This window comes from Lactuca saligna, chromosome 8, assembly GCF_052625555.1.
Source record: "Lactuca saligna cultivar CGN05327 chromosome 8, ASM5262555v1, whole genome shotgun sequence".
Lineage (NCBI taxonomy): Eukaryota > Viridiplantae > Streptophyta > Magnoliopsida > Asterales > Asteraceae > Lactuca > Lactuca saligna.
Window position 1 is genome coordinate 258,989,201 of NC_136424.1, and position 17,204 is coordinate 259,006,404.

At 31.5% G+C, this 17,204-nt stretch overlaps 2 protein-coding genes across 2 annotated transcripts; one reads left to right on the forward strand and one right to left on the reverse strand.

Annotated features, from left to right (window-relative positions):
- Positions 1-3,978: 3,978 nt before the first annotated feature.
- LOC145010632 (uncharacterized) lies at positions 3,979-4,457 on the forward strand. Its single transcript, XM_078969151.1, has 2 exons — positions 3,979-3,982; positions 4,099-4,457. Exons 1-2 carry the CDS (start codon positions 3,979-3,981, stop codon positions 4,455-4,457), a joined length of 363 nt encoding a protein of 120 aa, XP_078825277.1.
- A 2,616-nt stretch (positions 4,458-7,073) lies between these two features.
- LOC145011280 (2-methylene-furan-3-one reductase-like) lies at positions 7,074-9,733 on the reverse strand. The gene is made up of 4 exons (XM_078969973.1): positions 9,458-9,733; positions 8,940-9,263; positions 8,135-8,294; positions 7,074-7,590 (listed from the first exon to the last, which is right to left on the reverse strand). The coding sequence occupies exons 1-4, from the start codon at positions 9,635-9,637 to the stop codon at positions 7,316-7,318; spliced, it is 939 nt and encodes a 312-aa protein (XP_078826099.1). The 5' UTR covers positions 9,638-9,733; the 3' UTR covers positions 7,074-7,315.
- Positions 9,734-17,204: the final 7,471 nt, after the last annotated feature.

The window sequence follows — 17,204 nt, forward strand, 5'->3', positions numbered from 1 at the left end:
GGGTTACTTAGAATTTGGTTATGAGAGGACTTCTCTCTTGCATCGTTATCATGTTGTTTTATCTTGAATACATTTGTTTATATATTTATATATAAAAAAGGATCAAAGATGACAACCCTATTAAAGAAAGGAAAAATATGATTATGTATGTGCATGTGGAAGAGATTTTCAAATGTGGACATCCATGTTTGATCTAGATGCATGCTATTTCTTTATGCACTTAATGGCTAATTCACTAATATGGCAAGTAATTAGCATATATTTTTGGATCTAATTGGTCATGCATGAATTTATTGAACTGGAAATTAGTTTATGAAATTAATTTATAAGACGACTAGTCCATATAACTACGGGTTTACCTGAGATTTGGTAGTGATTATGGAGAAGGTAACGATGGGCCTGATTTGTGTAATAGGTTGGACTCAATCTTTGGGTGAATTTTATAGATCAAACGACTAATCAAAATATTAAAATAAATATTAGGCTACTAAACGACTATTATGATGAATTAGACACCGTAATTAGATGAAAATGTGAAACAGAGATATCTTTAGACTACATATTTATGTTTAAACATTTGATCTTGTTGTGCTATAACATGATGAAAGAGGAGATGATGTCTAGCGTTAGACATTTTGTTAGACATGACTATATTTTGAGGATTTAGTATTGACTTTTTAATGGACATCTAGGCTAGTACTTTACCGTAGACAAATGTACCTTAATATGGCATCGTACTTTACCTTAATAATTTCATTTCTGACAATACCATACATAAACTCTTGATTGGAATAGTATATGAATATTTTGTTGTATTTATTCATGCATTATTTTTATAAAGAAGTATTTGAAACGGGGACATTCGTATAATGGTTTCTAAATGAAGTTCAATTTTAAAAACATTATTTTATGCATCCATATTGGGTAATATTTAGACTTGTATGGTCCGGATGACCGGATGCTTGATGATGATGTGGACAAAATGACATTGTGAATGACATTCTATAACACCTTTCACATGGGGAATGAACGATCTTGCAAACTCTTTCTAGGTTTCATGTGTGATGGTCCACATGTTATCTAATTGATTATTAAAGATGTTGAGGCATATATGTAGTATTGTTATTTGTGTTATTTCTATTTATGTTTCTCTAAACATCTTTTTCCTCAGATTAACCTTAGGAATGACGAAAAACTATGGCATGATGATGTGGGTTTGGAGTTTCGATTCCATATCATACGTTGTGTTTTACATTGTTTGTTTTCCTATGAAGTTTATTGAGTTTTATGATATTATAACACTTTACTTTGTGTTATGAAATGTTTTCCCAAAAAAATGAAGTTTATTGGTTTTAAGAAGTATTGATGAGTTTACAAAAGGTCTAATGAAGTCCTCGAAAGAAGTTTGAGGTTGAAACACTTGTATATAAACCATGTTCATTTATATAGTTTTTATATAGTGTCCAACCTCGGTATGACTCACTAGGCTCTCCAAACCTAAATTACTATTCTGACAAAAACTCAAGTTACTAGCTGACTTTGTAGTTTTGGAGATTGAAGATCTTGCGGACTTTTAGAAGAATACTTATTGTATTGTTTGGAATAACACTATCTTTTTTCTTATGTTGATTATAATGTCCTCATATATGCTTCTGATAAATTATTTTCATTTTTAAAATATTATATGTTTTGGTATATTTTCTGCAAAAAAAAATTTAATTGTTTTCAAAGTGTTCCAAATTTACATTCCTAACTATTCATACGACAGGTGTATCATTTAATGATTTCACCATGTAACTCCAATATTAAGTGTGCCTTGTCAACTTCAGTCATGGTTTTGACAATTTTAAAAGGGTTTTCTAACAAGATGAAATGGACTTGGGTGAATTATTCTATTCCATGTCAATATTTAGAGAACCAATTAAAATTTACTATATTTAATGCACAAATCTTTGAATGTTGGGTTATTGAAACAAATGGGTGTGGTAATACAACTTGGGGTATAAGCTCAAGTATTTGTACCGAAACATCTTTAAATACACCTTTCGGTTAGACAATAGGCATATCCACAAGTTGTATTAGCATTTCCGTTTGTTTCAATAGCCCAAAATTCAAAGATTTGTACATTAAATATAGTAAATTTTAATTGGTTCTCTTAAATCTAACATGGCATGGTTGGGGGTATTTTTTTCGTAAAATTGTTAAAATATTTTCAATAACACTCACTCACACTCTCATTCACTTCTTTTTTGTTGTATAAATCTCTTTTAAGAATTTTGCATAACGGGGAAAAATTACTTACCAACATCTAAAAGTGAAATATCTGCCTCAAACACTTGACAAATTTCCATGATTTCTTGCTCTTCTTTCTCTTTATTGGACTTGTGTATCGTGGTGGAAATGATGGCCGGATGTATGCATTTTGCATGAAACTCTTTTAGTTATAGCGATGGTTTGACTCCTTGCTTATCTTTCTCAACCCTTTTCATTGTTTTATTTGTATTGGTTTAAGAAAGTAACTTACCTTTCGACTCAAGTAAGGGCCGGTCCAGACAGTGGGCAACCTGGGCGACCGCCTAGGGCCCACGTCTCTAGGGGCCCAAAAATTCTAAGCTATGTAATATATATATATATATATATATATATATATATATATATATATATATATATATATATATATATATATATATATATATATATAAAACTTATTGCCTAAATGATTTTTAGATTATAAAATTTGTTCAAACTCAAACTAGCTCAAAACAAAAGATAATCAATTTTGTTTGCTTGTTATTGTTAATTGAACAAGTCTATAATGAATAATAAATGATATTTTTTTTGAATCTTTATTATATTCGTCTTTAAGGGACTCTTTTTTTCTTTTTGCTCCGGGCCCCATATACATTTGGACCGACTCTTACTATCCAGTTGCATAATTTGTTTCCCTATTCTTTTAAGATTTAATTTCCTCACTTGTTGGACTTTTTGTTGGTTAGTTGAAAGAGTTCTAACAAAGTATTCAAGAGACGTTACAAAACTATTAGAGTGTTCGGTATGGGACCAACGAGAAGCAACGCGGCTGACTTGGCATTCCACAACAGCTGCGTAACGGGGGAAACACCACCCCCCCCCCCCCTGCTCGTTGCAACTCGTCGAAGGCGCATCTCGTTGGCGTGGCGATGGGAAGAAACGGATGGATTTTGCAACGGTTAAAAAAAATATTAATTATTAAAAAAAACAATTTATTATCCTATAAATACCTCCTATTTTATTTTAAAAATTTCACACTTTCTCTTCTCCTCTCTACATACTTTCAATTATCTTCAAAAAAAAATATGGATCCTTTCGACTCGTCCGATGATTCAAATGACGATATTTTCTTTAGGATGATGTATCATTATTACACTACCGACCTACTACAACCAGACCCAGCCCCGCTACTAACAAGACGTGTGATGTTAAACAGAAATCGCGAGGAAGGACACGAACATCTATATCACGATTACTTTGCGGATAATTGTGTATACGGGGCGAAGGACTTCAAAGAAGATTTCGTTTGAGTAGGGATGTGTTCTTACGAATCGCCAACGCCTTGGAAAGCCGGTATCATTTCTTTACTATATTTTTATACAAAATAAATAAAAATGTACTACATGTTTCTTTAATTTTACAACATATGCAATATATTTTTAAACTGTAGTTAATTTATGTTTAGGTACGAATTTTTTCAATTAAGATATGATGCTAGAGGTAGACGAGGGTTTACAACGTTGCAGAAATGTGCTGCGGCCATTCGTTTGATGGCTATGGGGGAGTCACCCGATACCATTGACGACTATATGAGAATGTCCGAAAGAACCGCAAGAGAGAGTTTGTATACATTGTCAAGGGGTGTTGTTGTAACTTTTGGTGACGTGTATTTGCGGAAACCTTCGTTGCATGATTTGCAAGAATTGTATGCGGCGTATGAAGAACGCCATGGGTTTCCCGGAATGATCGGAAACATTGATTGCACACACTGGAAATGGAAAAATTATCCGGTAGCATGGAAAGGGTAATACGCAAGTGGTCATCACGCATCACCTTCTTTGGTGTTAGAGGCTGTCGCTTCTCAAGATTTATGGATTTGGAATGCATATTTTGGGGTTGCGGGTTCCAACAACAACATCAACGTTTTTGATCAGTCGTCAATATTCGACGATCTTTTGAATGGAAAAGCCCTGGATGCTCCTTTCACGGTGAATGGAAACGAATACAAATATGGGTATTACCTTATAGATGGAATATATCCTCAGTATTCCACATTCATGAAGGCATTCCGCCACCCGGTTGAAGAACGAGACAAAATTTTTAAGAGAAGAAAAGAAGGAGCACGTAAGGATGTGGAATGTGCTTTTGGAGTGCTGAAGGCGAAGTGGCATATAGTCGAACATGCAGCACGACCATTGGATTTATAAACTTTACGATATATCATGTATGCATATATCATAATGCATAACATGGTAGTAGAAGATAAAGAGCGAAATATTGCACATTATATTCCAACGTAGCCCAGACACGTTTAGTTTCAACTAGAAACAACAGATTATTTGCATCGCGTTGTTGACATTCAGGGCGCAAATAAACACAGACAACTTCGAGAGGACTTGGCGGATTATATCTTCTATGGTAACAATAACGATAACGAATAGCATTGTATTTTTATTTTTATTTTTTTTAGTTTGGATGTTATTTATTATTTATTTTTGTTTGTTTTTGGATATTATGTGTAATTTAGTCTTTGTGTTAATTTTAATTTTTAGAAAGTTTTAATTGTTTTTTATACTTTTTAAACATTATGTTTTATTTATTTTTTAATTTAAAAATATTTGTCTCAATTTAATAAAAAATCGAAATAAATAAAAAATAAATTATAAAATAAAAAAAAAGTTGGTATCATAACAAGATATAACATGTTACTCATTTCCTCACTTAGTGTTATAACACCATTGATAATGTATCATGTGATGTGACACCAAAATGATGTTGCATGTAATTGCCACACCTTAAGGTCTTATTTTGAGGTAGTGTTGCCGTTGCGAGTTGATATGGTAGTTGAGATTGAAGCAAAAACTGAAAAACCTGAGTTGTAGGCCCAACATATTCGAATGCAACATTTACATTACAAAACCATCACACGCATCACTTTAATAGATGAGAGTTTGGATGAAGAAGAAGAAAAAAGACGTTATTAATGATGAAGAAACTGATGATTTTCAAATATAAAAGAAAATTAATTATTAACATATTAGGAGAGAAAAAAATTCAAAAATGTCGTTATATAAAAGGAACTTGCATGGAATAACAAAAAGAAATATATATATATATATATATATATATATATATATATATATATATATATATATATATATATATATATATATATATATATATATATATATATATATATATATATATATATATATATATATATAAGCCGTTACCCGCGCACAGCGGCGGGGACAGATAGCTTCTTTCAACGATATTTTTTTAAGAAAAATGTTATGTTCCAAAAGAAAGTTCATGTCGTGGGTGAGAGGAAGGGCTGTAGTCGTGATAGTAGTTAGTTGAAAGCGAAAGGAGACAGAGTGGCTGTGGTGGTGGTGGTGATACTATCTTGGTTACTGGTTAGGTTCTTCGAGAGAGTGTGCGTATATTTCTTACTTTGAAGAGATTACGAAGATAGATATTATGAGATGGCTTGTTACCAATGTGAGAGAAGAGATCCTCTATAAATTGTTGACATTGAACGCTTCAAATGGCTGAAGTGTTGAGATTGACGGGTTCAATTTGCAAATGAATTCTTCTATTAATTTGATACGAGATTTTTAGGGGATAAATGATAAGGTTAAAGTTTTAATATTATTATATTATAAATAGGTTGTACTTCAAGCTTAATAGTTTGGACGTCTTAAAAAAATAATATTATTATATTTAATCTATTTATAGAAATAGTTAGATTTCTTTTATAAGTAGTAAAGATATATAGGTTCAGGTTAATTTGAAACCATTCTAATTTTGTGAGACCGTGAGACCAAATCTAAAAATAATTTTAAAATGCAAAATAAATGGAAAAATCCAAAAATTCTTTTTTTAAATATTATTTTCGGAACTTGAATTAACTAAAAAAAATATAAAAATATATAAAAAAAATATTAAAAAAAATAAAAAAAATTTCGTTTTTTTTTTGAAAAATACGTGAAATATTCTAAATAGAATATTTCACTGACATATTCTAAAAAATAATTTTAAAATGCAAAATAAATGGAAAAATCTAAAAATTCTTTTTTTAAATATTATTTTCGGAACTTGAATTAACTATAAAAAATAAAAAAAAAATAAAAAAAATTCTATTTTTTTTGAAAAATACGTGAAATATTCTAAATAGAATGTTACACTGTACATATTCTAAAAATAAATTTAAAATGCAAAATAAATGAAAAAATCAAAAAAATTCTATTTTTAAATATTATTTTCGGAACATGAATTAACTAAAAAAAATAAAAATAAATAAAAATAAATAAAAAAATGCGTCTCACGGTCTCACAAAATATAGGTGGTATTAAATGAACCTAACCCTATATATATATATATATATATATATATATATATATATATATATATATATATATATATATATATATATATATATATATATATATCAAAAGTATGTTCTTTTTTCTTGCAAAAACAAGATATTTTGGACCCGATCTAAAGAAAATACTAATAAACCATACTAACCATTTCCCCAGTTTTCTCAAAGTTATTTGATTTCATGTAACGAGCTTATTATACCCTAGTATAAGTTTTTACTTTATCAAAAAATATAATTACATTAGTTGAATCAATCCCATTAGTCCCTTCAACTTTAATTCAACATACATGACTCAACCAATTCGACATCCACAAAAACCCTAAAATCAACAAGTCAATTTAACAATCCTCAACACTCCCATTTGGCAGTTTTTAAACCAAGATTAAACTCTACTTTGTGTCGACCAAATGTCTTTCGTTTCACTATTAATTCAACATAATCAAGTCCAAACATAAAACCAACATAAACTTGAATACAATGTAATTTTTACATTACTCAATTTGTTTGTCTCATTTCACCCTTTTGATAGTCCTTAACGCCTTCAATGAAAAATTAATACATTCATGATTTATTTCCACTATTAACACAATCACGCTATCTATTTCCACTCTTAACACAAGCACCAAGTAACCCACACTATTTATTGATATTATATAACACAAAAATATATACTAATTAGACTCATGGCATCGGGTATATAACTATCTTTCCCATGGCACGATGGCTCTCAAGATAAGTGTAAGCCTCCTTAACATTTTCAAACGAAAATGGTGTTTTAGGGTCAAGAATCGGTTTCACTTTTCCACTTTCTAAATAAGGGCTTAGTTTTGTTAAAATGGATCCATTAGACGTGAGCACAAAGCTAAATCCCGGTGGTGGAATAGAAGTTGTTATGGACACTATGGACACTACACTACCACCTTCCTTCACAACCTTCACAGCTTTCTCCACTTGTCCTACAATATCATACCATCACCATTCGTGAAAAATAAACGTACATTCATGATTTTTATCCGCAAAAAAAGCTATTTTTTCAGTAACCCTGGACCTACACACACTGCATCTGTCCTTAGAACATCATGTGAGATGTAAATAAAATATATAGACGTCAGACGACGTCAGTACGAGCTGAATACACATTTTTTCTGATAACTTCGGGCCCACACTGCATTTGTATTTGGTACATCTTGTGAGATGTACATAAAATATACAGATGTCACTGTACGAGCTGAATACACATTTTTTCTGGTAATTTCAGACCCACAACATCTGTACTTGATACATCTTGTGAGATGTAAATAAAATATACAAATGTCAGGAGGCGTCAGTACGAACTGAATACACATTTTTTCTGGTAACCTCTGGCCCACACTGTATCTGTACTTTGTACATCTTCTGAGATGTAAATAAGGTATACAGATGCTAGATGTCGATAAGAACGTTGTGGGGGCCACATACACACATAATATGAGGATAAATCATATGAACAGTGATTAATACCTATTGCATCATAGACAACATCATATTTATCTGGTAGTTCTTCGAAGTTTTCTTTGGTGTAATCGATGGCTATATCAGCGCCTAAACTTTCAAGCAATTCGAGTTTTGTTGTACTAGATGTGGCAGCTACTTTTGAAGCCCCAAACACATGTTTTGCCAGCTGTAACAAATCTCACTAAGTATCATATGAATCTACTCTAATAAATGAATGTTTCTTTTGTCACATGTTATACTATCATTCAATTTGTCAGATGTTATTTTCTGGTTATTTTGAATTAATTTTTTTTTATGAGTTTTTCTGTTTTATTAAATTCCACATAATATTTAATGTAATAATTAAATAAATGTAGTAATAAATTGATATCAATTTTATTAACGAACTTACCTTTTAATTTCAAAATTCTTAGATTAAAACTTATTAGTTTATTATTATTATTTAAATTATTTATTTAAGTTTAAAATATAAAAAACATTTTGATTATAATAATTCATTATTCTTATTATTTTCTTATAAATTCAAAATTTTTAAATATTTTGACTTTTATATTTAACTTTTCTTTTTTAAATTGATCCATGTAATATATGGATCTCACAATTATTAAATAACATTCAAAAATATTTGAAAAAAAAAATTGTCTCATAAAATTACACATTTTTTCATCCATATTAATCCCAACTTTTTTTATTTTTCAATCTTTTTTTCAAATACTCTTAAATATTATCTATTCACCCGGCATTTAATGAGATTTGTTACAGAAGTTAGGATTAAAATTGATGAAAAAATGTGTAATTTTACGAGACATACCTGAATTACGAAGGATCCAACACCACCAGCACCATTGAGAACAAGGATCGATTGACCTTCTTTGAAATCGGCCCTTTCTAGACCTTCATATGCAGTTTCAATTGCAAGAGGAAGAGCAGCAGCTTCAACAAAATCCATGTTTTTAGGTTTCAAAGCCAACAATCTCTCTTCAACAGCAACGTATTCAGCTAAAGTTCCAAACTGTTTAGGTCCATCAAGAGCTTTTTCGTTTACATCTCCATACACTTCATCTCCTTCTTTCAGTCCTTTTACCTCACTTCCAACCTTCACAACTACCCCTGCGACGTCGTATCCTGGAACAATCTGTTACCAAAATCAAAAATCGATTCAAAATTAACTCGTCTAATGAGATGCAATTTTGGAATTGAAGAAGAGAGAATGTTGATTTCTACACAGCAAACAAACTTCAATCCCGAAATTCAACCACGATCGACGGAAAACTCACAAAAAAGCAAAAACGAACGATTGAAACAGAAAACTATCGCCGGAAAGCTTACCGGAAGAGGAGAATCGGTAGCCTTAAAGTATCCATGTCTCCTTTTGTAATCGACAGGGTTCAGAGCAGCAGCAACGACCTTAAGCAACACCTGATCATCGTTGATTTCAGGAATCGCTACATCGGTAGCCAACTTCAGTACATCAACACTGCCGTATTCATCATACTGCCATGCCTTCATTCTGAATTTCTGATGATGATTTAGAGGATTGTGTTACGTGATTGATAAGAACCAGAGAGATGATTCAGGGAACCGTGTTAGTTCATTTTGGTTTCTCGTTACTGGTTATTATATAGGGAGTGATATACACAAATGGTCCTTGTAGTATACTATTATCGCTATTTTTTTAACTTTGGATTATAAGTTTACATTTTTTTGGTTATAGTATTGTTAATTTGTTATTATTGGAAAAAGTTATTGTCTTGTGAATGTCAAAAGTTATTGATTTATTCCATATGTTTCATTTGTTTCAGTAAACTTTGTTTGCGGTGCAAAGTTCGGTTTTGATACTAATGTTGTTTTAGAGTTAAGTTAAAAATTAAAATATGACTATTTTGCCATTATCTTTGTCATCCATATGTCTCATCTTTTATAATTATTTCGCTTAACACTCAAAATAAAACAAAAATTAAAAGTAAAGTAAAATCGAATTTCTAAAAACCATAGGGATTTCTAAAAACCAATTTGCAATTTGATTAGATAGACATCACCTCTTTGATATTTTCTTATTCTAAAGCTCGTGCATATGGTTGGCATGAAACTAGAAGAAATATTTTGTTGTTTAAAGTTTAGTTTGCAAATATGTTCATAAGTTTAGAATAAAAATTATTTTAAAGAACCATAATTCTTTTTATAACATAATTATTTTATAAGAATGACATAGTTTTGGCCTATGAAATTTTGATATTTTAAATTTTGTAAAGTCTGTGATAGGATCGGTAAAAATTATTTTATATTTAACACGATCTAAAACATATTTTATTTAAGATTAAGTTGAGTATGTATATTTTGTTTCATTTGATTAACTTCAGGGCCGGTTCTGAGGTTTCAAATGCCCGGGACGAGTCGGAAAAAAAGGCCCTTAGGCCCTAACGTATAACAAATTCAATTATATAAATCTGAAATGTGCATACCTCCTTCCAAGGCTACCTCTGCTAAAACTGAAAGAATGTTTATTTTCTCAATTGTGTAATCTGGTTCTTTTTCCCAAATTGCCCTTGAAACATCAAGCATTTTCCAAGCTAAATCTAGGCCAGATTTGTCTTCTTCATCCTCACCATCACTTCCTTCTTCATCTTCATCTTCATTTTCCACTTAAAAAAACAATGAACATAAATGCAATTGTCATCCATATTTGTATTATTGAAAACATTTTCAAACATCATTGATGTGAATTATGAAGATTTGAAGTACCTTTTTTAGTGTTGCTTTATTCACAGTAGTTTCACCACTTTCAACAGATTTAGTGGATCCTTTTTAGTGGATTCTTACTTGGAAACAGGACCTGAGACTAATTAATTGAATTCCTCTTGAGCCTTGTACAGATGTGCACATCTATATTTATAATATGATCTCACACATTCATGCCCAAGCTCGACATAATGTGCAGCTCTAATACAACAACCCAAAAGAAAGAAATCCTATCATCTTTATCTCAAAATAGACGTGTTCAGTTATATCACATTTGCAACAGAATATAACCTAAAAAATTCAACATATATCTCAAATTTTTTTAGTTCAAAAGCAAATTCTTTTGAATGAACAATACTTAGTTAATAGTACTACACCAAATTTGTTAATTATAACTATTTAATTCTCTGACAAACAAAATTACACTTCAAAACATGGTTTGTTTGCTTTCAACAAAGCAGAATACGACATTTTTTTTTGCATATAACAACAGGAAAATGACTTCCAGATGATTAATTGAATAAAACAAATAAAACAGTCTATAGAGTTCGAAATTATAACCTGATTTCTAGGGCATGACTGAAGCAATCGGTAACTTCGGCATAGTCTTTTTCTTTGTTAACTGTCGATCCTCTCTCCATAAACTCTTCAGCGTACTTGAGTGACGTCTCCCTTTCTCCATCAGACGCCAACCCCGATGTCTAACAACATTCTTGTTGCTGCATGAACAAACATTCTTGTTGCTGCATGAACATGTTGTGTAACCACCTATTGAGTTGGTCTGTAATCGATCCTTTGCCCTCGCTTGAATGATCGCTTCTCTGCCTTAGGGTGTGGACTCCTAATTCCTGAATACATTATAAAAAAATTGGGCCCCTAAAAATCTTGGGCCCTGTGCACGTGCACAGGTTGCCCCCCCTCATCACCGGGCCTGATTAACTTCGTACTTTAGCATTACAACAAGGGACGCATGATGGTATTTTAGATTTCATTTAAAAACAACTTATTAATTTATTGATTTTTTTTTGAAACCTCAATCAATAAAAAAATGGCAATATGAAAATAATATTTAAAATAATTTCTCATTAACCTTTAAGAAGAAGATTTCAACAACTTAGAATTTCTAACTTTCAAAAAAATATATAAATCTTTTGGTTTGTAAAAGATAAATATTTCTTAAAATATGTATTATCTAAGACAAACATTAAAAAAAAACAATTTATAACACATTATTTTTTTCCACCATAAAAACTAATCTAAACACTTTTTAAAAAACTTATTTTCTCATTCGAATAAGTCATTTGACTAAAAGCAATTTGATGTTCAAAATGAAATTTCAAACATCATTGATTTTTTTTTTAGATTCCAAAACAAAAAGTCTGATAAAAAGTAGATGGTGCAAAGTGTAGATTTAAAGAAGTTTGTAACTTCGTCAAAAGTTTGAAACATGTATGGAAAATATTGCAAATAACGACATCATATAGGAAACACAAAAGTGATTGGAATGGCATAATAGCAGGTACACTTTGAACATAACCAGTTATATATACCATGTTCATTCGATCATCAAAATCACATGGATGTGAATAATTGTCATATAAACCATGTTTTTAGACCATCTTTTTCAAACCTTTCATGATCATCTTGGTCTACATTTAAATTTTTAAAAACAAAATTTTCAGCTACAACTTCAATACTATCATCTATATATACTAGCGAATTGCTTGCCTACCTATTAAGTTTAGTGGTTTGGGTTTATACTCGGTAGTAGAGACTACCTTATATATTTTTGTTGTCTTAAGGGCCCAATCTTGGGTATCGCAAGACCATATCTTATGAGATGACGACATATGTGATGTAGATTCTGATTATGTTTGTGTTTTGGCTTCTCTTTGTAACAAACTTCTGCAAGACATGTTCGGACTCTTTTGGAAAGCATGCAGTTCATTGTAAATAACTCCTAGGGTTCAAATACAATAACAATATAGTTAGAGATGTTTTTTTGACATATTTAATGGAAACACGTGTGTGTAGACCTTACAAGGTATCTCATATCGTAAGCTTGAGGGTTGGAGGTTTCAAGGCAAAACAGACTGTTTTAAAAGTTGATACATGTAAGGTCACAAAACATGAGATGTGACAAACGAGAAGTTTCCGTCATTGGTCACCATTAAGAAAGAGTAGAAAAATAGATGTAATAGGTTAGTATTGTAATATTTGATTTTTTAGATAATAAGAATCAAATGTGTCATTACATTAATGTGTTAAAACGTCCATTAGGCTAAAAAATTAGCGTCCAAAAATTTGTACCATTTTCCAAGCTGGTTACATACTTTGGTAGTAATTGTTGACAAAATCTCATTGATATAAGATTTGTGAAAATCCGACTCCAAAGAAAAGAGTTATGGATTTTTATAGTGATAGAAATCAATCGCATAATTAAAATTAGTTACGTCAAAACAGTACTTAGAAATTGATTGAGTTTTGACTAAAATTGCAAAAAGGTGTTTCGTAGTGCTCCTCAAGATATAAAATTTAAGACAAAGTCCAAAAACGGGATCCGTATGAAAGAGAATGAAAGTCAAAACTAGTTAAAGCAACCAAAAGGAGACTTGTAGTACCCACTGAGATCATCATATAGATATAAAGAGGGTTTAGATCGGAGCTCGCACGAAGAAGTTATGACTTTTACAAAATCTTTTCATGCGTCGAGGTTTGTGTCTCTTCACGCCGCGCACCTGACACCGAATTTGAGTAAATTGTGAGTGACGTGGCCGAGTAGGGGAGTGTGTGACATCCTCTATTTTTTAGAACGAATTAAAATTTTTTCCTTATGCTTTATAAATTGAGATGCGAAAACTCCTAGTTAAATAAAACATTTTTAAGAGAACAAAAGTTAAAACATTGAGGATGTCATTTGTTTATATCCAAAGGTAAGTTACAGCGTAAAATATAAAACGTCCATAAACTATAGATTACAGACACATCTTTTTATTTCACTCAACATTCTAACTAGACTACTATAACATTGGCTCCACTACCCGTGATGCAAAAAAATGAGTGGGCCAGGTTTGGAAAAACATGGTGAGATACATAGGGTTTTCAAGCGCATAACAATTTAATGATATTAAATAATATTGTTCCTGCAACCGATGATGTCAAAATAATATATACATATATATATATATATATATATATATATATATATATATATATATATATATATATATATATATATATATATATATATATATATATATATATATATATATATATATATATATATATATGAAATCTTGACCTAAGACCAACTACCCAACCCAATCGATCCTCACATATCCTAAAGAATTGATTATCTGGAGGAATCACCCAACCTGATGAATCGTTTGAGCAACTGTCTGACTACACAGCTAGGGGTGTCCTTGGCCAGTGTTAGTCATATAAGACAACCACTCATAGATTTGATAACTATGACATCCTATTTTATCTACGTCCATGCTTTATAATTCAATTCTTGAAACATAATTTACTAAACCGCCTAGAATAGTCAAGTGTTGTCATCTACTCTGGTGGATAACCCAGACATACTTGCCAGTTGTCTGATATGGACCCACCATTTCTGGTCATTCAAGAAAGAGGATAAACACTCTGCACTAATCTCACACCCTACCCCATTCATGAGACCTAATCGATATCCGACCTAATATTAACTAAGAATTCTTTAAGAGTCTTATTCTTAATCTAAGGCTGTAGAGATTCGAATGTTATTGGTGTCGAATGTATCTAGTTGTCTGTAATGTCGAAGCTAGTTTGTAATATTATTACAATGGCATTTTATGTTTCGAAGCTTAGTGTAATTAGTCCCTTATATTTTTTGTGCTTTTAGTTTTCCCTATAAATATGGGAAGGATACTTTAGAGGTTAAGAATTATTCTCTGAATTGCAATCATTTTCTCTTTTCCTCTGTATTCAACTGGTAAAGCAATACAACAAGCCCACCAGATATTATTTAGATTTTGTGTTCTCAGTCAATCCATACTCCGATTTCTTTACATTACTCGATTCAATCATAACTCTTATTGGTATCAGAGCAGGAATCATACTGTTTTGATCGGATTTTCATTTGTTTCAAAAGATTTTTTAATCTTGTTCTAGATTCAAAATTTTCCGCACTTTTGATTATGAAAATCTCAATAGATCTTCAGTTTTGATTTAATTATGCATTTCAGTTTTCTAATCGAGTGTTTGTGATTCATTTTCTGGTTGATTCATCTAGTTATCTTCAAATTTCTCAAGATTTTAATTTTGTCCGTACATCCAAGGCGAACTTCAATATGAATACCATGACTTCTTTCTCTCATCTGATAGAATCTTCAACTAAGATTCCTATGCTAATTCTGGAATACTATGATCAGTTGGCGGATCATATTGAGGATTACTTGAACAGAATTGATGAAGAGTTGTGGAAGTGCATTACTGATGATGTTCATCCTCCTCCTTCTGTTCAAAATGTTGGAACTTCTTTAACTAATGTAAATCTCAATGATCAAACTGCAAGGCTACTGAAAAATGAGAAAAGGTGTATGAGAGAACTCCGTAGAGCCCTTCTTCATGTAGTGTACAATTATGTTCATAGCTGCAAAACCTCAAAACAAATCTAGAATACGCTAAAGGAAAAATGCCAGGGCCGCGAGAAGACCAAAATCACTTCAGTCAAGCAGTGTCTGATTGAATTAAGAGAGTTCAAGCAAAAGATGGAGAATCGCTTGAATTTTTCTATGATCGTCTGAATGAGTGAATCTACAAGTGCACTAAGTATGGCATCACAAGGACCTCTATGGAATACAATCTCACTTTTATAATGGGGATTCGAAAGGACCATAGGAATGTGAGTTTGATGGTAAAGACACAACAGAGCTTTGATTTTTATTCTCTAAACGATCTTTACAATGTGCTTAAACCTCACGAAGGCGAAGTGAATGAGATAGCTAAAGAGTTTATTATCAATCTGGGTGGTCCATTAGCACTTGTGTCGAATGTATTGGGAAGATGAAGCTATATTTTTTTTAGTCTAACAATAGAGTAAAGAAGTTTTACAAAAAGCCTTTCAATGTGAAGTCAAAAAATGGGAAAGTAAAAGGAAGTTTTGCTGGGAAAGTGAGTGAAGAGAAGAAATTTGACAAGAAAGAAGTGAAAGGAGAGGAACCGATACAAGAGAAAAAGCTTAAGGGTGATCCGGGAGTGGATTGTCACTATTGCAATGGAGCTAATTACTTGGCTACTGGCTGCATGTTAAGGAAGAAAGAAGAGAATAAGAAAAGGGTTAACGATGAAGCATATTACACAGAGAGGTTAGAAGAAGTAAGAGCAAGGTTTAAGGGATTGTCATTGGTAGCAAGAGGAGAGGATGAAGATGATGGAACATACCAAGTATGGTCTTTGGGCTCGGATAACGAAGAAATGAGAAATCCAATGCATGGAGACATGTTTGCGGGGTATAAGGAGGATGAAGAAGAGAAGATTATTGGCTGCTACTTTGTTTCGACATCAGCAGGCAAAGCGCTAATGATATTGAAGGTATGTTCTCTACTTCAATCCTTTAATATTCCTTCAAGTTCTTATACCTCTATGTTAACTGAATTTGATGATGCTATTACTTATGTTAATAATCTAGTTATTTCTTCTATCAATGATGCTAAGAAATCTAGTACTCAGTTACTAGAAACTCAAAGGATGTTGGAGGCGAGTAGAGCTAAAATAGATTATCTAGAATTACAAATCACAAATATCATGTGTGATAGAGATGGTCTTAGTTTTGTTAAAATAATGAAACATATATTGTAACACAACAAAAAGATTATATAGGAAATTGACTGGATTGCATCATTCATTTGATATAAGAAAATAACAACATAGGAAGCTTCTACCATTTTTATCTTTCGAAAGATAGAAAGTAGATGCCACTTCTTATGACTGTGAAATAACTACTTCTGACATGGATAAGGTTACTGATAATAGATACCCATATGGAATTGTGAAGATAGATGAACATCTGAATGCTAATGATCTTGTTAATATTGTTAATAAGACTCTAACTAAAAATGAACAAATCAAGATTTTGAAAAATATTGAGAATTCGACATCTGATTCCCAAAACAATTTTGCTGATATCAAAGATGACAATCAATGAAATTGAAGCAGAGGAGGTTGTTGACTGCTCTCACTTATCTGTCATTAATGTCAAATCATTAGCTAAGGGTAAAGAAATATGTCATGATTTGAATGTTAAAGTTGACAAAGACCAACCCTCAACTTCGAGAGTTTTTGATCCTGATCA